The sequence below is a fragment of the Sceloporus occidentalis genome, unplaced genomic scaffold, assembly GCF_023333645.1.
Source record: "Sceloporus occidentalis isolate IW3139 unplaced genomic scaffold, rSceOcc1.0.p SCAF_63, whole genome shotgun sequence".
NCBI lineage: Eukaryota > Metazoa > Chordata > Lepidosauria > Squamata > Phrynosomatidae > Sceloporus > Sceloporus occidentalis.
The window spans coordinates 3,503,977-3,529,557 of NW_028317043.1; the positions used below are offsets into that span (position 1 = coordinate 3,503,977).

At 37.2% G+C, this 25,581-nt stretch overlaps 1 protein-coding gene across 1 annotated transcript in view; it reads left to right on the top strand.

Annotated features, from left to right (window-relative positions):
- LOC149287196 (homeobox protein Mohawk-like) overlaps nucleotides 1-24,666 on the top strand; it is a 42,408-nt gene extending 17,742 nt beyond the window's left edge. The window contains exons 5-6 of the mRNA XM_089493172.1: nucleotides 24,084-24,117; nucleotides 24,480-24,666. Coding sequence (XP_089349298.1) covers nucleotides 24,084-24,117; nucleotides 24,480-24,666 — 221 coding nt within the window. The remainder of the gene's footprint in view (nucleotides 1-24,083; nucleotides 24,118-24,479) is intronic.
- The last annotated feature ends 915 nt before the right edge of the window (nucleotides 24,667-25,581 follow it).

A 25,581-nucleotide genomic window follows, 5' to 3' on the forward strand; every position in this document is an offset into this window, starting at 1 on the left:
CCCTGGACATGCTGGGCCAGAATAGGATCATCCGAGCCCGCATTTTGGTTTTCTGTATACCTTGATGGCACTCGTGCAGACTCTCCAGGATTATTCTGCGAGCATTCTGAGGAACCACAATCTTTTCACCAAGCAAAAGGAGATCATCCTCCTTGCGCAGCAAGTGCTTAAATTGCCAAAATGGCTGCAGACTTGGATGAAGTTGCCTTTTTCTTTGTGGCCAACCATGATATAGAAGATGCTTAATTTCCGATAAGCATTTATCTTCTGCTGTGGCCTTCTGTAAATAAGATAACATCTCAGTCCCAATAGTTTGTGATGCTGAAAGTGTATAAATTACCTTTTCTTCAGATAACATATCCTTTTCTGAATCTGGGGGATCCACAGTGGCCCTGGAAAGGGTGTCAGCAATAAGCATGTCACGCCCAGCAGTGTAAGAAATCACCAGGTCATATCTCTGCAGTTGTAAGAGCATTCTTTGGAGTCTTGCTGGCGCTTTGCTTAGTGGTTTAGTAAGTATAGCTTCAAGAGGCTTATGGTCAGACTGCACTGTAATGGTTTTGCCAAATATGAACTGATGGAACTTTTTAGTAGCGTAAACAATTGCCAAGAGTTCTTTCTCTATCTGGGCATAATTCTGCTCTGTGGTAGTCATCGCTCTAGATGCATATGCTATGGGGCAGTTATCTTGAAGTAAGCAAGCCCCCAGGCCGGATTTAGATGCATCTGCCTGAATCACCACTGCTTTTGTTGGGTCAAAAAATTTCAATATTGGAGCCTCAATCAGTGCCTGTTTTAAGCACTGTACTGCTTTAGCATGCTCTGGGCCCCACTGCCAAACAATGTCTTTACAGAGTAACTTCCTCAATGGTGCTGTAATCTCTGCCTCCCCCGGTATATATTGTGCAAGATACCGGACCATGCCCAAAAATCTTTGCAGACCTTTTTTATCCTCAGGGTCAGGCATTTTGCTAATTGCTTGGACTTTCTCAGCATCAGGCTGAACTCCTGCAGGTGTGATGACATGTCCCATATATCGGACTTCTGATACTTTGAATTGGATTTTGTCCGGATTAAACTTGATGTTCTCGTTTAATGCTCGGTTCATCACCTGGCTCAGGATTCGATCATGTTCCTCATGTGATGATGCAGCAATGATCATGTCATCAGCTATTATATGCACACCTGGGATGTCCCCAAAAATCTCCACATTCTTCTGCTGAAATACTTCACTGGCTGACTTTATCCCAAATGGCATCCTGCAAAATCTGAAGCGTCCCCATGGGGAATTGAAAGTACACAGTTCTGATGACTCTGTGTCTAATTTGACCTGCCAGTAACCATCCTTTTCATCAAGGATGGTAAATATGGTTTTGCCAGCAAGCTGGCTCTGTACATCCTCAGCAGTAGGGATATTGAAGTGGTGGCGCTTTATAGCTTTGTTAAGGTCACGGGGGTCCAAACATACCCTCAGAGTGCCATTCTTCTTTTCTGTGACAACAAGGCTGTTGACCCAGTCGGTGGGCGTGTGTACCTTAGCAATGATCTGATCCTTTTCTAATTGCATGAGGGTCTCTTTAAGCCTTCCCAGTATTGCAAATGGGATTTTCCTGCAGCCATGTACGACTGGAGCCACATTTGGGTCTAAGTAGATGTGGTAAGTTCCTTTAAATTGCCCAATTCCCCGAAATGCATCAGGGTAACATTTTATCAGATCATCTTTTGTGCGGATGGTTTGTGCAGAGACTGTGTGGACCTTACGAAGCAAATCCAGTTCCTGACATGCAGCTTTTCCCAACAATGGAAGTGTGGAGCATTGTGTGATAAAGAATTCTAGCTCTGCTGTGTGCGTGGGAGTGGCTGCGGTTAGATACACAATGCCTTTTGGGTGGATCCGGGATCCCCCATAGGCTACTAAAGTAGTGTTTGTCTTTTTGATGGGTAGCTGTCCAGGAATCCTTTTGAAGAGAGTGAGAGGTAACACATTTGCCTCAGCACCAGTATCTAACTTGAAGTTAATGGGTGCACCATTGATTTGCACCTCAGAGAACCATGCTGAGTGGTTTAGTTTGTGTCCTTTTCCTTGGTTAAAAGTCTTCTCTCTCAGTATTGCCCCAATAAATAAAGTCTCAACTGTTTTTACTATCTCACCCTTCTGGCTCCTGGATTTACAGCATTTTGCAAAGTGATTATTTTTGTTGCATGTGTAACAAACACACCCAAATGCTGGGCATCTTTGAGGTGGGTGAACCCTGCCACACTTAGGGCACACATTATGTTGATGCTCAGCCCTTGTAGCACAGTGAGGTTTGTACTTGCTGCCTCTAGTAGCCTCTACTGGCTTAGAGAGAGTAGATTTGTACTCCAATGAGTGAATAGGCTGGTAAGCGCTTGCTGACATGTTTGCAGCCATAACTTGAACCTGGGCTTTTGTGGCTTCAGCAGCCTGACACATCTCTACTGCCTTTTGAAGTGTGAGGTCAGTCTCTCTGAGCAGACGTTCTTTAAGTCTGGCATCAGTAACACTAAAAACCAATTTGTCTCTTAACATGTCATCAAGTATAGCCCCAAATTCACAGTCTCTTGCCTTCACTCTTAGTTCTGTCATATATCTTTCAATACCTTGCCCCTCCAGATGTGGATGTGTCCAAAATTGGTGTCGCTCAAACACAACATTTTTCTTTGGATTACAGTGGTCCCTGAACAACTTCAGCACTGAATTTAAGGTTCTTTCAGCAGGCAAGGCTGATTCCAGTGTGTTGTAAACCTCTTGTCCTTCCCCACCCACAACATGTAGGGCTATGGCAATCTGAGTCTTCTGCTCCTTCTTATAAAGTTCAACTGCTTCAGCATAAATTAAAAATCTCTGCTCCCATCTCCTCCAGTTTTCACTTACATTTCCTGTGAACTGCAGAGGGTCTGGTGGTTTGAAAAACTCCATGCTGATGCTGTATAAGCTGTAAATAAAGTCCTTGTAGCAATATCCTCAGGCAAGTGACTTGTTCAGCACTTCTGACACCATGTAGTGTTTTCTGTATGTAGTATTAAACATGGAGAGCAGGAGCCAGCACTACTTGATAGTAGTTATACAGAGCAGTTCTTTATTCAGCTCAGATCCAAAACATAACATTTCAAACTGTCAACTGAACTCCAACTTAAAAATGGCCACTGACCATAGAGTTCCCCACAAACAGTCCAGAGTGTCCTTTCTTAAAGCAACAGTATACCACAAGAGGAGCCCTGCACCAATTGCTCCCAGATATGGACTGACCGGTCCATATCACTCACCTGTCCCACGAAGTGGCGATCCGATCGGGTCTGGTGACGTTCGGCAATCATCCTCTCTCACAGAAACTGTGCATCTGTAAATTATATCACTTGTGGGTGTACAGCGTCAGTGATGGAGGATGATTGCTGCACATCGGGGGCCCCATCAGATCGCCACTCAGTGAGGAATCTGTAGGCCACAAGGAACATACAGGGAGGTGGAAGGAAGTACTGTGTGTGTATGTGCATGTGTATGTATGTGTATGTGCATATGTGTATATATATGTGTGTGTGCGTGTGTGTGTGCGTGCGAGTGTGTATACAGTATGTGTGCATGTGTGTATATGTATGTGTAATGGAGGGCAGAATAGCATTTAGAAAGATGATGAAAAGGCAGATAAGCAGGATAAAAGAAAAAAAAGGAAGTAAGGTGCAAAAAGACACAGGTAAAAGAGACTAGAACAGAAGGAAAAAAGACTGCAAGGTGCAGAAAGCAGAGATTAAAAAAAACAAACGAGTTGCTAAAGGCAGGAAATGCGGAGAAAGGGCCGTTTCCGTATAACTCAGGCATGTCCAAACTTTTTTCGAAGAGTGCCAGATTTCATGAAGTGAACATGTGCGAGGGCCGACCATTTTGCCTGACATTCTTTGAACCATTAAAATTAAATGCAAATTAACTATTTTATGCAAATACTTTTCATTTTGTGACTTGGATGACAAATCTAAACAGGTGGTAAATCACTCTGCCTTTGATATAAAAAAAACAGATCTATATTTGGGCAAATCTGTGGGGCCTTATCAGTCCGGAACGCGGGCCGCTATTGGCCCTCGGGCCGGACTTTGGACATGCCTGGTATAACTGATCCAGGGCCCAAAGCACTTTAATCCGGTCTTGGAGGTATAATATTTTATGCCCTCAGGGAGGGTTCTGGCTACATTCATAGAAAACTCGCAAAAGAGCAAATCAGGATATCAGGAACCATGGCGTCTGTATAAGGAATTTCAGTTAAAACAAATACAGACAGCATTAGGTACTAGTGTCTCAAAATCCTTCAATCACAGCTGCACAGGGAGCAAGAACCCCCTGCAGCCCTTACCAGACCCCTCAGTGAGTAATTAGAATTATTTATCATTGCGTTATATGCAGTATTAATCTATAATAGCATAACACATCATGAGAATGACAGATGAGACATTTTTCAAGTTCCAGGGTCCTGGGCCATTCTGCACGATGTATGCCCGGAGGTCTTGGGAATATTAGTTAATGAAAAAATATTTCTATTTGTTTATACCGTAAAATAGTTACAAACCCCATTCATATTTTTTAAGGTCAGAAATGTCAAAATGACATACATTTGACATCATCGCTGACATTTTTTTTTATCATTATAGCAAACAGCACAAAAATGTTAATATCGATGGTAATACTGATAAAATAAATTTTTTACCAAAAAAATAACACCCATAGTCGGTGCTACCTTATGAACATACTATATGGTCTCATGGAGCGCGTTCACGGAAGGAGGAGAGAAGACTATGAATGCAAAATGTTTTTTGTAATTGTTACTTGACTATATGTTATATATATATATATATATATATATATATATATATATATATTTTAAACAGCAACATATGTATGTCATTCCTTAAGTTTTAAAATCTTTTGCTTCTATTTAAGAAGCCGTAAAAAAAACGAAAAAAAAACAACTTGGAAAACTCTTTGGTTAGAACCCCTGTCTTTCAGAGCCTTCTCTTCTAACAGTTCATCTAATTGTATTGAGAAATTTAACATGAAATTGAAATCTGAAACAAATAAAACACATTTTAAAAGAGTGAGATTTGGGCTGGGCATGTGTAGTTTTCATTGCCCAGAAAATCCTTAGTTATAAGACAGTTTCTCTATCGGTTAATTGCGACATCTTTCAGATTCTTTCGCAAACTCACCCATTCTTTTTAGTGAGAGGCAGATTAATGAATCTGCTGTTCCAAAGTAAAGTTTCCTTTTAGATTATATATCAATTGTGTTTTTATGACCTCCTTCTCCCTTGCTTCCCAGCTGCAGTTTCCCGTTTTATGATGTAAGTTATGTGGTGGCAGAAAGAAGATTTGGTTTTCTGTATTACCTGGCACACACTATGTGAAGGTATGCAGCGACCATAAAATCCCATTTCTTTCTGGATCGTTGTGTTGTTTGAGCTCTCACCCTTGGAATAGAAGTTCTGTGTGTTCTTGTTTCACGCTTGGTCAGAAATATGTTTTTTTTTACATTTTAAGGTTTTGATTTTCTTTATTTTTATTTGTTGACAGTGGAAGGGAATGCTTCCAGTTTTTACTGGTATATGGGACCTGTGTATTATTTTTTTTATTTTTTCCTAACTGCTTGAGACATTTTCGAAATGCAGCATTGTACCCCTCCCTAAATAAACAATGTAACAGTACCTTATTTTTTATTATTTCCAAACAGATTAAACAGAAATAAAACAAAACATACAATTTACCATGCACATTTTCCTAGTTTTTTTCTCTTCTATTTTAATAGAAGTAAAAAATAAAAAGACTAATAGCCCTAGCATAAAACAAAGAAGGAAACCCCTGAAAATGATTTTGTATGTTAAATTCTATCCAGTATTTTTTTCAAATATCCAGCAACAATATAGTATATTAGTATGTTCTAGTAATAATAAAAAATACATTGCTTAGAAAGTCTTTGTCTTTATATTTAAACACTCGCACTGAAGCGATCCAATGGGCTCTGTAGACAAACATTACATGTTAAATTGCTAAATTTTAGTTAGATTTCCTAGACAATCAAAACAGATTTAAAAGACAAAATCAACAATCAGCACATGCGCTGAAGTCTAAATACTTTACTAAACTTAGCAAATTATATTTTAACAGTTTGATTAAAAGATTAAATAAATTCCCACATTTGAAAGTATTATAAAAAAAACTGTTATTCTGTGACAACTTTTTTTTATTTTAAAACCCTTTTGTACTGTTGCATCTTTCATTGGTGAAAAACACATGATAAGAATAGTATTGCTTGACTTGTTACAATGCATCAATGTTTAGAGTCTCCAATGTAGGAGATTGTTCCACAAATTATTAAAAATACATTTATCTGGGTTTCATTGTTAAAATAATCTCCTACATTACTTTGCAACATTGTAACAAGTTGAACAATAAAATTATTTGTATTTTGCATCAGGCAACCTAATGGCAGAGAGAGATGCCCCAAAAAAGCACCTGTCACAAGAGTCATTCTCTCAGGGACCTCATGGTTCATGTGTGGTTGCTTGTAGCTTTCCTTGATTACATACACATATACTTCATCTGTTCTTTGAGTTACCCATAACATTATACATGATGTCATATTACCACAAAAGGTAACAGTAGAGTGTTCAGCAAGATGATTATTGTCTGGAAGGTCTTCTGTCTTGAACCAGTTACTTGGTTATGTACAATTCTTTGAAACACTCAAGTGTTTGTTCATGACAGTTATCAAACTGTGTATCAACAAAAGCTGCTCAGAGAATCAACACAGCCGAAGATGATAACAGATGATGAGAAACAACACAACTTGTGTGTGTCAAATTCTTTTTTTGGTTAAATGTTTAACAACGATCTTGGGAAAAACACATATAAAAGTCCCACCCCACCTGCTACAAGGCATTGGTTGGATGAAATTATTAAATTAGTTTCGAATGGTTAAATAAAAACATAGATTTTAGGTACTTCTGAGAAGGTGTTTTGTTCCAGACAGAAATTATCTTTGGCTCGTCTGTTAAGGTGGAATGGATCGTGTGGTTTGGAAGTGGGTGCCCTAGTGGATGTACCGTATTTGCATTTGTTAGTGTGACTAAAGTAGAGAGAGAATAAATCTGACAATGGGTGGAGGCAGGACAAAACCTGGAATGAGAACGGCTAAAACAAATATGGCTATAGAAGGTAAACTGAATTTGAACTCTTTGACAGATGTATGTAGCTGAAACATTTTAAGTCCATTTCAAGAAAGAAAAGAAACTGAACATTCAAGTAAAACATTTTGTAGAATGATAAAACGTTGAGTAATATTCTGGCATCATGAGATCATATCCACTTATCCAGAGGCTGACTGTACATCATAGGAGTTACTGTCCATTTGTCCAATAGCAGAATGTAGGCAGATCTTGTTCCAGAAAGATTTTTCAGAAAATTTCAGTCATCATTATTTGCTATAAAAAAATTATAAAAAAATATCCAAAAATTGACTGTTTGTTGTTATAGGGCCATAAGGTATTAATTCTGGGGCTAGAATTAATATCTACCTGGATCAAGAAATAACTATTAGAAATGAATGGTGTTTTTAATGGTATGTCTTATGCTGGATAAAGTGAATGCCTTATTTTAACATTAAATAGGCAGATTTTGTTAAATCTCAGATGGGTTAAAGTAACTGGATTTGTTTATTTTATAAATAATCCCTTTACTCTCGGAGTGCTTTACTGACTTAATTTTTCACGTTAGTACGGACTTGTTTTTTTGTTTCGGCACGTATTTTAACTTTTTATAAAAAAAGTCTTATGTAAGTTATAAAATGGATATGTTTTTTAAGCTACTGTAGTCACTTACGCATACTTTGTCCACTTAGAGTAGATTTACTCCATTTGTAAAATCCTATATGTTTCAGTTCTATACACTCCATAAACCTATGTAATGCTGTTAACAGAAATGTACTTATAGAAACCTACATCATGTGACTGTAATAGGAAAAGGTGTCTTAACTCTCTTTATTTTTGTTACAAGGTTTTTAAGGCATTTTTAATTTTTACCATACATTATTAAAGCTCACAGCTTTTTCCCCCGAAAAGAACACGTAATTAGTAAAGTACGGCTAATGCATATATCTAATCTTCGATGCATAATACAAAGCAGGTCTGTTAGAATGAAGATGGGGTCTATTGTATGAAGTTTATTATTATTACTGAAGTTTATGAAGCAAAGTTGTGCTACACTACATTGCTTTATATAATACTGTATTTAATATCAGTGAAAAAAAATATATTTTTTTCTTTTAAGAGACTTCTATTGTAGGAAATAGAAATTATTCAAAAATACAGAAATATTTGCCCCATAGCAGTCCTGGACTGGCCACCTAGCACACTGGGCAAATGCCCACTGAGCCGCTGGCTGACGGCACCCCCTACTCACCCGAGTAGGTTGCTCCAGTGGCAGATCGCGTGCTGCAGGGTGCGGCCACCTACTGAATATGGTGGCCGCACAACTGAACTTAAGTCATTAGGCGGCCTCCAGCTTTAAAGTGCCAGAGCTGCCTCGTTATCCCTAGCCCAGCCCTGCCCATAATATACTTGTTTAGAATCAAGTTGCGCAATACATTGATGGAAGAGGAACGTAATTCTATTATATTTCCCTTGATGTGTCAGGCCAGAGTCTCACTATGGTCATTCTCTTGGCTAGATCTACAAAAAAGACACCAGGGAACATGGGTATACGTGTATATTCAGCTGTCCAGGAGCTGAAACTACCTTCATCCCAAGCTAGCCAGAGACTAATATACAAGGGAATGTTCTAAATTAGCTGATCTTGAGTCTGTTTAAACATCAGCCCATTAATAGTGTGTTACAACAATTCTATTCTAGTGATTCTCTAACGGTGACAAGCAAATGGTTCTAATAACAGTCCTCAGAGTCGGAGAGCGATTCCCAGTCCTGGGCTAATACTTACTGTTTACTCGCTTCACAACTCAACGCACACAGTAGACTCAAACACTTATTATCTGCACGTAACAGCTGTGTAAATCCAGAATTGGTGGGGGACAGGATTGCTGTTTTTTATTTTTTTTTAAATTTCCCTGAAATCTGTTTCAAATGTATAATCTGAGGAATACATTCCAAGCCCTTATTATTGTGGTTAGTTGTTTTCTGTTTGCTGTCTGGTATCCCTTTATTGCCCTTTCCTCAAAAGAATACTTTTTTCTTCTACCAATTTAACTGCTGGTGGTATGGTGCATTATGTTTAACTCTTGGAACTCTCGGGTAGTCTAGTTTTGTTCATAGAGGAGTATATGAATTAGAATCATGGTAACAGATTAAATCTATCTGGACTGTTAGGTAATTAAACTTATCCCAGTAATCACGTCTTCATTAGGTTTATGCGACTTTCATATCCCATGTATCCAAGATGCTTTTGTTACATAGATGGTGAAGACAGAAACTGGCCGGTTGCTCCATCTAGTATGTCCTAGATACTAGTTTCACGTCATGCTGTAATTTTATGCACATCCCAAACTTTCTTCAATTCCTTTACCGGAAGTTTATTTCAGGTACCTATTCAGTGTACTACCAGCCTAAGCCGACGAAGCCTACATGTCTGTTCTGTGAGGTCAGCAGCCCTCTAAACCAGGGGCAGATGACCCCTAAACATGAGCATGTACACCAGCTATACACTGTTATTTGAATTAAAAGCCCTCATATTTCTAAACTTCCCTAAAACTTCTTCTAGACTAACACGCATAGTGAGAAGCCCGTTTGGTTGCACTTTGAGCCACCGCTAAGAATCACGTCAATGGCAATCACCCATAAGAATACAGCTCATGTTTAATCTCTTAAAGAGACCAAATCATGTATATGCGTCAGCATTGTTTTAAGATTAATGTTTATTATTAGACTAGTGTCTCTGTTGGTCATAGTTGATATCATTTGACAGACAAATATAGTTGAGGTCATACAAACCCACTACTACTGCAGTAACCTCTGAATTCTTCATATCCTAATTGCCTTATAAAAACAAAGTGTTATATAGCGTATTTAATAATAATACAACGTATTAAATGGAATGACATGGAATACAGTTACAAACTGAGTGTGTACTTAGTAATTGCCAATAAATATCTGGGAGTTCAAAGGGTTTCTACCTAATATCAGCAGGACCTGGTCAAAAATCTAACAATTTGGTAACTTGCCAGTATGGTCTACAGCTGTTCCTCATCTACTGTACTTACAGTACCAACCAATAATTATTGTTATAACCTTTATTAAAAGGTTACAAAAACTCCTCTGCAGTGTTTGATTTCCCATTTCTCTGTTATTTTTAGTTTTTTTTTCACATTTTAGGTAACCATATTAATTATGACGGTATTAAAAATTCAGCAATAAATCTGCTCAGAGGTTTCCGAGAAAACGTTTGATCGAACTCATTACTGCAAACCAAACATTTAGCAAAATAAAGGGTGTTTTTTTGCTGTTAGCATGGACCTACGATGGGGGGGGAATATATTTCTGGAGTACAAGAGGAGTTTCTAAATGGAGAAATGGCTCGTCATACAATCATTTTCCATTTTTGAATATGTCACGTATATGCGTTAGAACTGACCCTGAGATATTAACCCTTTCATGGTCCATCACACAAATTCCATTGTAGTGACTCATTTATTGTGACAATTAAATTGTTCTAATAATATCCATTAACTTATATGGCTATATATATATATATATATATATATATATATATATTTATTTATTTATTTATTTTAATTAAGTCACCTGTATTTGAATATTTAAAAACAGATGGGATGCTCCGGTATCATTAAATCAGAACATCTTGAGATCGCTAGAGTTGGGGTCGCTAGAGTAAATTTTTCCATAGGAGATCCATGGAGTGGAATGGTCTACCTCCCACCATCATCATTGTTTTTATATGGATGAAAGTTTCCGTCCAGCTGTACTGGTCATTCACTTTGAGGTGCAGATATTCCCAGGTTAAATCCCAGGTATGGTCCTATGGCCAAGAAGTCATTTTTTGTGAAATTGTAGGATACCATTACAGACACTCTATTGTGAAAAATAAACATTTGAATTTGTAGAGAGTAGCCTAAACGTATGAGACTAACTGAGACTAATCTACGTTATATTGATATTTTTTTTTACTTTTTTGCTTATATGCAGTGGTTAGACCACCTAATAGGAGCTAAACATGTTTGCTGTTCATCCATAAAGTGATGTTACAGGCTGTTTGTTTATGTGGGAGATCCAGAGATGCTCGAAATAGGACACGTATTTTATGCTTTAAATGACAATATGAATACAATATACGCCCTATGAAATGAAACAGATTTTTCCCCTTTAATTTCAGATTAGTTTTGATCGTATCATATTCTTCATTCTTGTAAAGTACGTGCTCTTTGCTAAAACACAGCGAGGTCAGTTGACAACGCAAAGCTTATTTAAAGGTTTCCCAGAAGGTTAATGTGTCTGGATATACAGTGCATCTCTATAGGGACCCTTCTGAACCGATCCAGACATTCCACTATTAATGGTGATGCTGGGATCAAAACCAGCGTTTTAAATCCCGTTTCTGTAACATGTGAACGCAGTGAAATAAATAAATAACGTCTTCTAGGATTCATTCGCTTCCAAATCAAATACAACACGGTCATCAAGATCTAAAAGCGAAGCATTCCAGAATATATTGATATGCAACAATTTTGTATTCCGACTAAAGAGCAGAAGGAATGCTGCCTTGAAAAAGTGTAAGAAGCACTTCTCTGTGATATACGGTCCGCTGCGAATATTTAACTTATTACAACACCCCATTGAATCATGGGGTTTTTTTTTGTTGTTTTTTTTTGTAAAAGCGGCAGTTCTTCGGCTGAAACGTTAAATATAATTTGGTTTAGTAAAAATGTTCTATAGTTATGATAATAGTAGAACTTGGCAGTAGAACAGCTAATAAATAGGCCACTGTGAAAACGTGACTGGAAAGTATAGACTTTTACAGCGTACTTTCGCATGTGGCAGCGCACGCTAGACCTTTCTTTGTCTTTCCAGTGGAAAAACTAAAGTTTTTTTGTCAGACGAGGCTCTTATGGGAATTTTTTTTGAAGTAAAAAAAGAGTGAAATAATTTCATTTTGCTGCCAAAAATTATTATTATTTTTTTTTTTCTGGAACTATTTTTTTTTTCTTTATTCTTAGCAAACGGCATTATCGATTAATGGGGCATCTCACGGCAACTGCACTGGAGGTGTTTTCTTAGCCTTTTTTTCTTAAAGGTTATATCAATAATTATTGGATAGAAACGCGAGTACAGTGGATGAATAACAGCTGTGCTAAACAATCGTGACAGGGGACCAAATTACAACATATTTCACTTCTCCTGCTGCTTTAAAGAAACATTTTCACCGACAGGCTCCAAACCTTTAGTAAAATAGTTGAAACATGTTCAGCTTTGTGTTTCAGCTCATATTTTGTGTTCGTTTTCCTGGATAACTGAGGCTATCTGCTGTAATGTTTCAGTGTAAAATACTGTCTTAAATATCTGTTAAAATGGGCCTAAATTGTCTAATTAATTTCCCAGCGGAGAAGCTTTCCTCATAAATGTTGGTAGTTGCTTCATTTTGTCCAAACTGTAGGTTTTTAATTTATTTATTGTAGTCAGTTTTCCTGTTTTATTTAGTTGAAAAGTTTACCTCAAGAAAGATAAGATATGCTGGAAAATGTGGCAAACCAAGCATTATATAATCAATTCCCTGTCCTAAAGTTATCTCCCTGCTCCCCTATAGACGCATATAATCAGCAAAAATCAGCAGCTTAATAATAGCGGGACGATAGCTTAACTACTTAACGATAATTGATATGCTAGGCTCCTCCCACATCAAAATGTGTTTTCTATTAAAAAGTACACTTTCTGGCAAAGCTTATTCAGGGATTTTTCAATAAGGTATCTGAAAGGATTTCCAATGGTAATATAGTCTAAATTAGGGCTGAAACAACGAATCGATAAAATCGATAATAATCGATAACGGAAATCGTTGTCGACGATTTCCGTTATCGATTAATCGAGTGATCGATTCGTTGTTGGCTCCTTTTACTTACCTCCGCGAGCGTTCCCCACTTCCGCTACTGCACTCTCCGCCTTCTTTTAGTTCCGTGACGGATGTGACGCGTTCCGGAGGTAAGTATTCTTCATGTCTGTGCGAATCGCTCTGTGCGAGTGGCTCCGTTCGCACAGAGCGGTCCGCTCTGTGCGTGGGCTCCGTTCGCACAGAGCGGTTCGTGGGGGTGGGGTTTCAGGGGATGCAGGGCAGAGTGGGGGTGGGGGGGCAGGCCAGGGTAGGAGACTGAGTGCAGGGCAGAGTGGGGGTGGGGATGCAGGGCAGGGTGTGAGTGTGGGGGCAGGGCAGGAGACTGGGTGCAGGGTGGGGGTGGGGGTGCAGGGCAGAGTGGGAGACTGGGTGCAGGGCAGAGTGGGGGTGTGGATGCAGGGCAGGGTGTGAGTGTGGGGGCAGGGTGTGAGTGTGGGGGCAGGGCAGAATGTGGGGGCAGGGCTGGGTGCAGGGGCACAGTGCTGGGTGCAAAGTGCCAGGGCTGGGTGCAAAGTGCCAGGGCTGGGTGCAAAGTTCTGGGTGCAAAGTGCCAGGGCTGGGTGCAAAGTGCCAGGGCTGGGGCAAAGTGCTGAGTGCAAAGTGCCAGGGCTGGGTGCAAAGTGCTGGGTGCAAAGTGCCAGGGGTGGGGCAAAGTGCTGGGTGCAAAGTGCCAGGGCTGGGTGCAAAGTGCTGGGTGCAAAGTGCCAGGGCTGGGGCAAAGTGCTGAGTGCAAAGTGCCAGGGCTGGGTGCAAAGTGCCAGGGGTGGGGCAAAGTGCTGGGGGCAAAGTGCCAGGGCTGGGTGCAAAGTGCTGGGTGCAAAGTGCTGGGTGCAAAGTGCTGGGTGCAAAGTGCTGGGTGCAAAGTGCCAGGGCTGGGGCAAAGTTTCTTGAACAGTAATAGTCCACCTCTTTTCAGAATGTTTGGGGTTATTTTGTTTCATAAATATTGTGTTTGGGTTTTTGTACTTTGAAAATATTGTTTTTTTATTACATCATAACAAAATAAGAATGTTAATGTAAATTTTAAGTTGTTTTTTAACATCCAGTTCATTAAATTATTTTAAATAAACAAAAAATTTGCATATTGTTTTTTTTTTATCCGATTAATCGATTAATCGAAAAAATAATCGGCCAACTAATCGATTATTAAAATAATCGTTAGTTGCAGCCCTAGTCTAAATGTCACCGGAACAGTTAAACTGATTGAAAAACTAAAAGCACGAGCTATAGGTAGCTCTGATTAATGAAAGTAGTTATTCTAAAAGGCGTGAAGGCTCACAGTTGCCCTTTAACCGTAACTGTACACGTACAGCAACCCCAATATTATACCACAACATTGCACACTACTGCATTGTGATCAAGCCGGCTCAGTCGGTTAATGCCTGAAATATGAATATTTGAAACATGACATAAAATCTGATTATTAGTCATGACTGCTAAAGGAAGAAAATCTATACTGTTCTAGGTTAATTAAATATGCACCTGGGATATACACACATATATATATATATATATATATATATATATACAAATGCCCTTTATAGGTGACCTTTATGAAAAAAATAAGTATTTTATTTGGTTCGCTTATTTGCAACAGTGGCACGCCTTTATTTATTATAAATACTTTCCTTGTTATGTTTTTATATATTCGTCATTTAAAGTTATTCTCATTTAACAAGGCACCCGGGACACGGACTGAACTCTGGAAAGCTATAAAAATAAGTCTGTCCATGCGTTCTCATTTTGAATAATGTCCAGCAATGGAAGGCCTGTGCATCCAGTCCAGACACACATAACACTACCGCTGCGTAACCATTTTTAGCTGGTTTAAAAATTTTTTTTTTTTAGAAAAGACAAAGGTTTCATTGCTTAGAGTAAATATTTTTTTATGTAACTAAGGGTATTTTCTTTTTAAAAGCTCAACGTTTATGTCTTTTATTTGTAACAAGTTGCAAAAAAAAAAATAGCATTTAGTTACTTTTGGAGAATAATATCCATGTTTTAACATGTAGTTGTAAGGAATGCTGAAGTACGAGCTATGGTTTATGTACATGAAATATAATATGGATCCGTTCGAGTATCTTAAAATACGAAAGAATTGTGAGCTTTCTATATTTTAAACTCTGTTTGCTAAAGTGTGACATTATTATCATGGGATACAAGTAAAGAGTCATGTGACTTCCATTCGGTAAGAGAGTGCTGTAGAGTATTTAAAAGGAACCGTCACGCTGACATAATTAACATTAAGTTAACATAATTAACTTTGTTTAATAAGACCAACTTTAGCTTATTTGCCAATAAATATGATTGTTTTGGACATTTGTGGTTTAAACGTAAGGCATTATTTCCACAAGGAGGATGAGATCTGTGGAAAAAGTAGCATAGCAATGAATGGCTTCCTCTGGTCCAAACATTACCTATTACTCTTAATAATTCTTTGGGTCTAAGTTATCACAAGTGCTTGAGCGTTTGTGATGTATCCGGTACCTCGCCTGTCTATAGCTCTGGAGAAAGATGTGCAGTTTATTATCAAATTACATTTTTATAAGATTTTTTTTAATTCATTTTTTACCATAATACAACCAAACATAGGTAATAATCAGTCACGCTGTTCCAATCACTTTGCCACAAAGTTGCCATATTAAGTTCAGTTTTAAAAAGTCTATTAGGTGGGTTGTGCTTTCATTCATGATCTCTTCTCTCCAGTTCCTCACCTAAACGTCTTGGCTTGAGATCCGTTGAACATTCTTGTCCATGATCCAAGGGTATCGTTAGGGGGATAGGCTGCTGTCTCTAACACTTACATTGTGCTTCTGTGATTGTACTGGTTTTGTGTTACCGCTTCACGTTTGCCTGCCAAAATGATAATAGAGCATTAGGGTGACTTTCATTCAGGGTCTTTATGGAAATCATTAATGACACTTTTCCTGTAGTTTAATGGATTTATCATTGCCAGTGATGGAAATTAAATAAATATGAAATTGAGGTATGTCCAGGAAGCAAAATATAATGTACGAGAAATAGAATATATATACTAGATCTACTCAGCATCATGGGGTTGGTGCAAATTATATGCTAATTGAATAGGCTAAAGTTGTAATAATGGACTCCTGCACCTGACAATAAGATAACATTTAATAGTGATTTCATTATGCTGTGTAATGCTGCAGAATACACGGCCCTAACAGAATAAAAATATATATATAGCCCCAATCATGCTGAAAACCCTATCCCCTCTGGGGGATATCAAGAAATTGCCCAAGGAAAATTAAAAAGAACTATTGACCACTCTTTTAGTGGTTTTGTGAAGGCTCTGAACTCAGTTAAGGATATATTAACAAATGGTGACTGGGCTCTATGGTGCAGTCCCAAATAGTATTCTGCAGCATAAGACAACCGGTAATGTTTTATATTTATTTTAACAAATAATTTAAAAAAGTTAGATTTTAATGTTAAAACGTGGGAGCCTCTTACTACAGTTTGAGATGATACTTGGATTTTTGATCCATTTCCCTGACTTGTAATTTAAACTGTTATTAAATTTGAGTTTCAATATGTACAGTGAGCAAAGTTCTATGAAAAAAAAAACATATTAGAATTTAGGTATGCCCCATAAATTAGACATATTATAAATTTTTTAACAAAGTGTAGTTTTACATTTTTGTTGCTGTCTCTGCCTTTGATTGACTTGTGTGATTCCATATGCCATGTGTGTTACCAGTAAGCACAGTGAGTTATGATGAGCCGAGCGAGACAGCAGAAAGATGGGATCTATGCCATTATGCCAGATTTGCCCTAGAGGCTCTAGATACGGCAGCTGGGTCACATTTGGGTCATGGGTCACATGAGTAGATCCGCACTGGGTCACATCTGTTCCCAAATGTATCTCAGACAGAATCAGAAGACAGCGATGTAAGTAAATAATTGAACATCCACAATGATCACCAAGTCCAGTTTCACTCTTATTTCACTGGCTTTTTCAGTGTGTATACCCTCAACTTGTGCTGTTTAAAAGAGGGCCTTTGAATTTTAAAGAACCCCACAGTTTTATTTGGTGTTGTAACATGTTACACTATATTTTATTATTTTTATGTCAATTTTACACATTTCCAGCCATCTGTACACCAGTGTTCTGTTTGGAATTCGAAAGATAAGTTGTTTTTATTTTCTGTGTGGTTTTATACTTACCTCTCTACTATAGTTGGAGACACTGGGGGATTGCTGCAGCTTTTTAAGTCACTAACTTGGCACGTTGTACATTTTACTTTAGTTATATATTTATCCATACTGGTACGTAATGAATTGGAAATTAACCTCTTGGCCACACCTGTTATTGTGAGTCAAACATACATAACACATATTCAGTTAAACTGCAGTATTTGGAAATGACCTGGGACACAATAGATTTTATGACAATGAAACATATTTGGCTTCTTTGTAATTATTCAGTATAAAGGCATCCACCTGTTCTTGGTTCTAATGTAACAGGGAAAATAAATTAAGCCTTTGCTATGACTGCCATGGTCATTAAAAGGAAATACATTAGAACAAGTCTAATGGATGTGGGATTATCTGGCGCGTTTCGCACCATTCTTCAAAAGGGAATAATTGTGATGTAGTACACATTTTTTCCTTTGGTCTCCCTGAAGAATTCCAAAAAAGAAGTCTTTGGGTTGGTCTGTGGAATTTATCTTCACTTCCACTGCTATATATAGCCATCTTGAAATGCACATGGCCGACTATGCAAGAGGAGACGCTGCCAGCTTTTTCAGACAGTGAGAAAGCTTCTACTGGAAAATTGAGATTGCTGATTTATTGCCTGTTTTTATTAATCTAAAGGGGCAAATTACTTCTGCTTGAACAAAGCAATTACAGTGTTAAGAAACAATATAGTGCCAGAGAGATTTAAAAAAAAATAAAAAAAATGTGCAATTGATGTTTTTATTGGGAATTTGGATGGGCTGCATTTCATACGAATGAATCCTTGGATTGCTTGTCACATAAGAGCTTCGATTCACCAGGTGTGGGAAAGGGTGGAGGTTTATTATGGATGGCCTTACCATACTACTGTTTACTTTCCCCGTGAGGTTTCTTAGTCCTGATCTTGGGCACTTGAACACTTTAATGAATTTACTAAGAAAGGTATGGCTTTCTAATATTGTTATTACATATTAAACTTTTAATATTTATTTGTACATATTTAGCTAACCTTGGCACAAATTTATGGATATAGGGCATCTATTTTCTAAAGAGAGAGTTTGCAGGAGTGTGGAGCCTTTGATCCCTATATCATTTCCAAGGGCAAGCTCTGGTGGGCATCTCCAGCAAGAAGGTCAGAGTTGGCTCTGCATAGTAAATATAGGTAATGCAGGTGATTTCTAAAAACTCTCCTGAATTATTTAGCTTTGCAGTATACAGCGCCAGATCAGCCCTTCCAGCAGGAAAAGCTCACTGGAGGTTGCCCATAATTATGCATAATAAGGTGGTTGAGATTTTAACTTTGCTGCAAACTCCTTCTTTAGTGAATGGACCCCGAGATGTTTTCAGAATGCCCAACATCTGGCTGCATAAAAGAAAAATATGTAAAACCCATAGAATGAGTTCATTGCACTGACAGAGAGCTTTGAATGCCAAAGAGAGATTGTCCTTGCAAATAGGGGAAACTACTACTGGTTGGTTTTCACCCCATTATGGCGTAAATATTGGTGGGGGTCTCATAATATGATAAAAACCATGGAGTATCTCACCTATGGTAACATTAGTAAAGTGTCTCTTATAAAGACGAATACAGTGTGTACTTTTGGTCCTATGTGTCTTTGCTACGTCATCCTGATACCATCTGTTTTAGAGACATGTTACTAGTTTTTGGTAATGGTAACATTCTTTTTTTCAGTCACTGTGGGGTTTCTTTGTTCTCTGCAACATCAGAACACCCTGTCTCCTTTGGATGACAGTCACAATTCCATCTTCATGCTGAGGAAGATATTTTCCAACATTTTATCTTATCTGCTTGGCAGGAGAATACTTTAGTAGCTTGCTCAAGAACTCTGGCATGTGGTTTTGTTTTGAAGTCTCCTGTCCTGGATCGAATTTGCCCTTAGAGTTGCTGTATTGCCTGAAGTTCTTTCGGTGAGACCATGTTGTTTGTTGATGCTGTCCGACTGATTAACATAAAAGTCATAATGTGTTATCGTGCACAAATGTCGGGTTCCAATGTCCAAATAATATCTTTATCAGTATTTATATGGCTGCTACATGTTGAAACAATGAAAAGCCAGACCTCATTGTAACGCTTTTCATTTATTGTGACGTGGCAATGAGCTGCTATGTTTAACTAATTGCAGTCTATAACATTGGCTTTTAAGTGGGCTACACACAATTCTGATAACAATATTGCATATTATTAGTAAATGATAGCAAAATCCTTCTTAATGATGTATAAATACATCATAGTTATAAGCACATGATGCATGATAAGATTGTCTCATGGAGTTCGGTACCAGTGTTTCTTCCTTGGCTGATTTTGCATACATTGGCATACACCAAAATGTGTAGTCTTTCCTATTGATCTCACAAATACTTGATCCATGTAGATATTGTCAAAAAAAAGAATTTTCTACTTTATAATCCTTCTCCAAATATTTCATCTTTTCTCCAATGCTGTTCTGGATTTTCTAACGGCTTAGTTTTTTCTGTCTTTGGGGTATTTTTTTTTACTTCTTCTAAAGCAGCAATTACACGTTGCAAACCTTTTCACTGCAAGGACAAAGACTGTTGTTTAATTCCTACTATTGGTATGTCACGTTCTGGATCCAGTGCTATATCTAATCAGTACCTCTGAGACTCCACGCTTCTGGAACGCCCTCATGCCTAGTGACTGCCAAGCACCTTGTTTCCCCCATGTTTAAATATAAAGCACGCTTTTAGAATTAAATATTTTATTACTTTGGAATAATTTATTAAAAAGTATAATAAAAATCATAATTCTCTACGACTATGGCCTGGCATTACTGTTGAATACAGTTTTTTGTCTGAGTAGGAAACTTAAAATATTGAATATGGTTACATATCTTGATACATGGCATCACTACCACTGAGATGTTGACATTTTGTGTTTTTTTATAATTCAAAGAAAAAAAATGTACCCTCACATTTGATGAATAACTCCCAAATAATCCTTATTAAAGAGGCATAATAGTCCATCTTCTCTAAAAAAATTTATAGATATGGGTGTATCACAGTGACCTTAAAGGAACATTAATGTGTTTAGATATATTTAGATATTTAAAAAAGTTAAAAAAAAGTGCTACATATAATAACACATATATAAAATATATATTTTCTAGTGTATACCATATAACACCAAACACCTTAAAAATTAAGTGATAAAAGAGAATACGAAAATAAAAATAATTTCCAAAGATGGGCTATAAATCTTCAGCTTCATGCCTTGAAATTCACTTATATTACCAAATTATTTTTTTTAAGTTGTTTGGTGTTGTATAGTATTAACTGGAGCATATATATTTTTTATGTGTTATTATATGTAGCACACCTTCTATTTGTTTTTTGGGGGGGTTTGGATTTTCTTACAAGTTCTGGTTTATTCTGTTTAATATCACCCTTAAATAATATATTCATTACCTGTAAGAAAAATTAAATTCTAGATTTCGTGATTTGGTCAGAGAGTGACATCATTATGTATCTGCCCATCATACCAGGGAACTCCTTAGGTTTTGCCCGGAGACCCTGGATGAAGCGCCGCTTCTCTAGGTCACCGCTGGGAAACACGGGTCACGGGAGGCGTAAGGTAATACAGTATTCTTTCAAAAAATAAAAGTGGGAGCTATATTTAAATTACTAATATATTTAAATGGTCATCTCATATTTACAATGTTATGTTCAAACCAAAATATATTTAATCTTTTAACAGTTTCATCGGGAGAAAAGTGCAAACTGCACGGATCATCTTTGGTTTCCAAAAAAAAACATCCCCGGCAACCGTACTTTAATAGTTTTGATTTCTGGAGAATTACAATTTCAGGGTCATGACCTACCCTGCTGATTTCCATTCATAGACTAATTTATTTAAAATGTGTTCTCTGACTTTACCAAAGGGCAAAGTAATAAAATTGTAAGAAATTCCTTAAAATAACTAATTATATAACTTGAATGTCTGGTTGAGTTTTTGTGAGTGATGTATGTGAATTATTCTGTATAATGAAAAAAAATAAAATTAGCAGAAACTGTTATGCTTTGAAATGGCTCAAATGTCATATTATTTCTGCAGACTTGGAACATGTAATATACTAGAACTGTTTAGGGAACCGGAGCACTCATAACTAAAAATAAATAGGAGTTTTTAAACTGGGCTTAATTTAGTTTAAATGAAGGTTTTTAGTTTTTTGATGTGCTATTTTTATGCTTTAAAATGTAATATATTTATACATTTACATTTTTAAATGTATAATCCTTGATTTTATATAGATTATTTATTTGGTGGGCATATAAAGGCATCTGAGGACAGTCCAAGCTAAGTTATACTATACTTAATTGGCCAAAGAAAGACAAACTCATGACTTTGACAGAGGGATATGGGTCCCAAAGTGGTACTGTCCCTCCTACAGCCGCTCTCTGTCACGGCATGTGTGACGATTATATGGGGGGCTTATTTTGGACCCTATACCTGTCAGGGGCTTAGTCGTTAGCAGCTCGCGCACAGATGATTGCGCGGTATAATTAGATGCAGGTTTTGTCGAGTTATGTCTATGTAAACATGTCTCGGTATAAGCAAGTTGGACTGTGATGTTTTTTTAGCCTTGCCAGCACCCGCTGACCTTGGAAACGGCGTCATTTCTCCGCAGTCTGGTTTCAATGAAGGGGAGAGTTCTTTCTTTTTTTAAAAGTGTTGCAGACAAACTTTAGTTACTGTTGTGTTTTGGTGAGCTTGTTCAGGGCATATTTTATCAATTTTCTGCTCTTTAATTTGTGTTTTCGCTGCTTTGCAGCAACCATAAACTAAGTGAACGATACAGGCAAGAAGCCGTCAGGCTGTTCTGCGCCTCTGGCCAGTCCCTGCTGCGCTACACAAATTTCTAATGATCCTATGCAGAAATTTGCTTTCAGGTCTGCATATGTTACCATTAAAGAATGTTCTGTGCTCTTATATTACCATGCTATAGACTATTGGCTATCAATCGAATTTGTGGCCATAATATTGTTATAGTGTACTGCACTGCGGAATGTGATAGAAACATAGAATTTGATGGAGAATCGGACCCATTCTGCCCATCTAGTCTGCCCATTTTCCTGATGTAAAGGCTCAGACCTTTATCAGCCCTTGGACTTGACATAGATTCCGGAGCTATATGTCTATACCTTGCATGTGTAAATTATCTGACTATATTGGCCTCTACCACGTCTGCTGGGAGGCTGTTCTGATTATCTACCACCCTTTCAGTAAAGTAATGACTCAATATTAAACAGTAAATGGCACTAAGTAAGTCAACAAATAATATATTGGAATATGATATGGTTCTCCTAGGAGTCTCTGATTTGGATAGTGAAGCTTCAAAATTCATCACCAAGGATAAAACAGAGGAGAATTCTTTAGAAAGTGAGGTCATAAATAATTAATTATGAGGCAATTCTGGCACTATACCTGCTGTGGACTACTTCTACTGTGAACTAATAGACTGGATGCATGACTGCCAATGATTCCGAGGACAGTCCCAACAATCTGGTGGGTTTCCCAGTGAATATCCTGTTTATTGGGACTGACAAAAGATTAGCATGCAATGGCATTACACAAAGGAAAAACCTAGTGATGTCATGACTTGGTGTCACCGTACTCCTGATGTTACTAGTCTGGGATATTGTGTAGTTAGTATTCAGTATGGCAGATATAATACTGCGCCTGGGTCAAAATAATAATATCTCACAAAGATCTGAGCTTCTTCACATGGTGTCCAAATGTGACATCATATCTGTGTAACCAATGGTCTTGCACATTTTTTGTTACTCTAATAACCCTTTTGTCTATCAAAATAAACAAATAACATAATTCAGATATTACACCATTGAAAAAAGTTTTTTAAGTTTTAAGGTGAAATGGGACAACCATAAATTATTAGCTTAATTATTCTAAATGGATCAATAGAAAGGCATAGCCTTTATAAATAAAATAGTCTTTCTACATTAATTCATATCAAATTCAATAACATAAGTCAATCACATGGGAATTGTTTTAGTTACATATATATATATATATATATATTTCATATTTATACTGCTGTTTTAGAAACATACTGTGTGATCATTATTCTGGCTTCTTCTGCCATATGTATTGCAAAATATAGAAATGAATCAATAGGAAAGAAAAAAAATATGTTAGTAGTAGTATTTATTAAAATATGTCACCCCAGCCTGAAGGCTAAAGTCCCAGCCTGGGTCAGTTTAATGTTCCAACACATTTCTCAAGATCACTGCTCATGGTCCTCTTTGGTTCTCAAAAAAAAAAAAATTAAACCAAAATAGAAAAGGCACAGAGAGAACATGGACGGGCATGAGCAAAAAAGGGAAAATAAATGACTGAAAGTGGGCAGACTGGGTAAAAAGTGTACATTCAGGAAAGGACATAGTCCCTGTCCCTTAGATCCAATGTGCAGATTACCGAGAGCAATGGTGGATCCAGGGTCTTTGATATTCTCTTTTAATACCTATAACGTTTATGTAAACAATTTCAGTTCTATAGGTTATGTAGAGAATCTAGAATAAACATAAATCCCATACTTTTTTTCTGATTATTCATATTTATCTGATACAGTTTAATCACAAATAGAGGTATAGATCATTTTTGAACAATGGTTTTGTCTCAATTGTTATATTAAGGAAATGTGATATATTTCAGTTTCAAATGGATTTTAATTAATATTCCATTTGCTTTATTTTAGATACTTCAGAGTCTGGACCAAATAAATGCCAAAGGTGAGTAAATTCTTTTTTACTGCTTTATAAAACAATATATATATATATATATATATTATTTCCTGGTACATACGATAAAGAATGTCTTAAATAATAAATGTGATGTTTTATTGCTTGAAGACTTCATAGGTAGAAAATGTTTTGCTAAACATTATCAGATATTAATATTCACAAATGTGATAAGGTAATTTTGTTTCAAAACCAAGACAAGCCCCCAAAGCTGTTGTAGAACTACAATTCCCAGGATCCTCAGCTCTGCTTCTCTGACATTGGCTGAAATCCAGCTCTAAACCAGCTTTAGATAATCTAGTCCTTTAAAATAAAATAATTTTTGACTAATGTGTCTCTTTCGTTTAATCTAGTGCAGTTAATAAAAAAGGAGCCAGCAAAGATGAAACGTACTGGAGGGAAATCAACGCAGCCATGGCCTTAACGAACCTTGCGCAGGGCAAAGATAAACTTCAGGGCACAACAAGTTGCATCATTCAGAAATCTTCGCATATATCAGAAGTGAAGACTGTCAAAGTTCCGATTCTCCAGCAGTTTTAATAACTGGACAGTCTGACCAGCCTCGGACTTATCGACAGTGAACGAGATACATGCTCTGCACATTTTGGTTGTTAAACAGCCATTGCTGAGATTCGGACCCATATGTATAAGATACATTTTCCTTTTTCATCAGTTTCCACAGGACATAAAACATTTAATGTCTTAAACTTTAACCAAAATACTAACTTATTTTATGCTACTTGGCATAAATATTCAGCTTTTAATTAATTAAAAAAAATGTTTGCCTTGCTTTTACCATACGTGCCTTGCATTAAAGAAATAAGCTACAACGTGGGCATGATATCAAATATGAATGCCTTAAATTATGAATACCATAATGCTTTGTCTTCCTGTATTTAATCTTGGACTTCCTTTAGTCGGGTTAAAGTAAAAACTACCTGTGCTATAAAAGCAAATGGTCAATTTTGTTTATAATGAAAATGGACGCATTGTGTTCTTTACAATGTATCAATATTGAAAAAAAAATGTGTTAAAAACAAAAAATATCTTTGTGTTATGTTTGATCGGTGGTGAGTCATGCTGTTTTGTTTTTTAAAGAAGATATAAATTCCAGATTAATTAATTCTGATATGTCTACATTTCTGCCCGTTCATAGTTAAAGTGATTTTCATGGATCCGCATCTCATTCACAACTTCTAGATAGCTGTAGACCTTTTCATCATAACAGTGATATTGTGCGCTATGTAGAACAGGTAACATGGGGCAGGGTAGTGATCTGTAAGTCATGTAGATATGTTTCCAATTTATAGACATTGTTGCAGTGTATGCAGATGAGATCAGAAGTGGTTTCAGCTTATTTTGCTTGTAGAACTGAGCAATCTGGCCAAGGACACACTTTGAGCCAGTTCTGGTTCAGATTCGGTTTGTTAAGTTACCTTAATGCCCAGTGCTTGC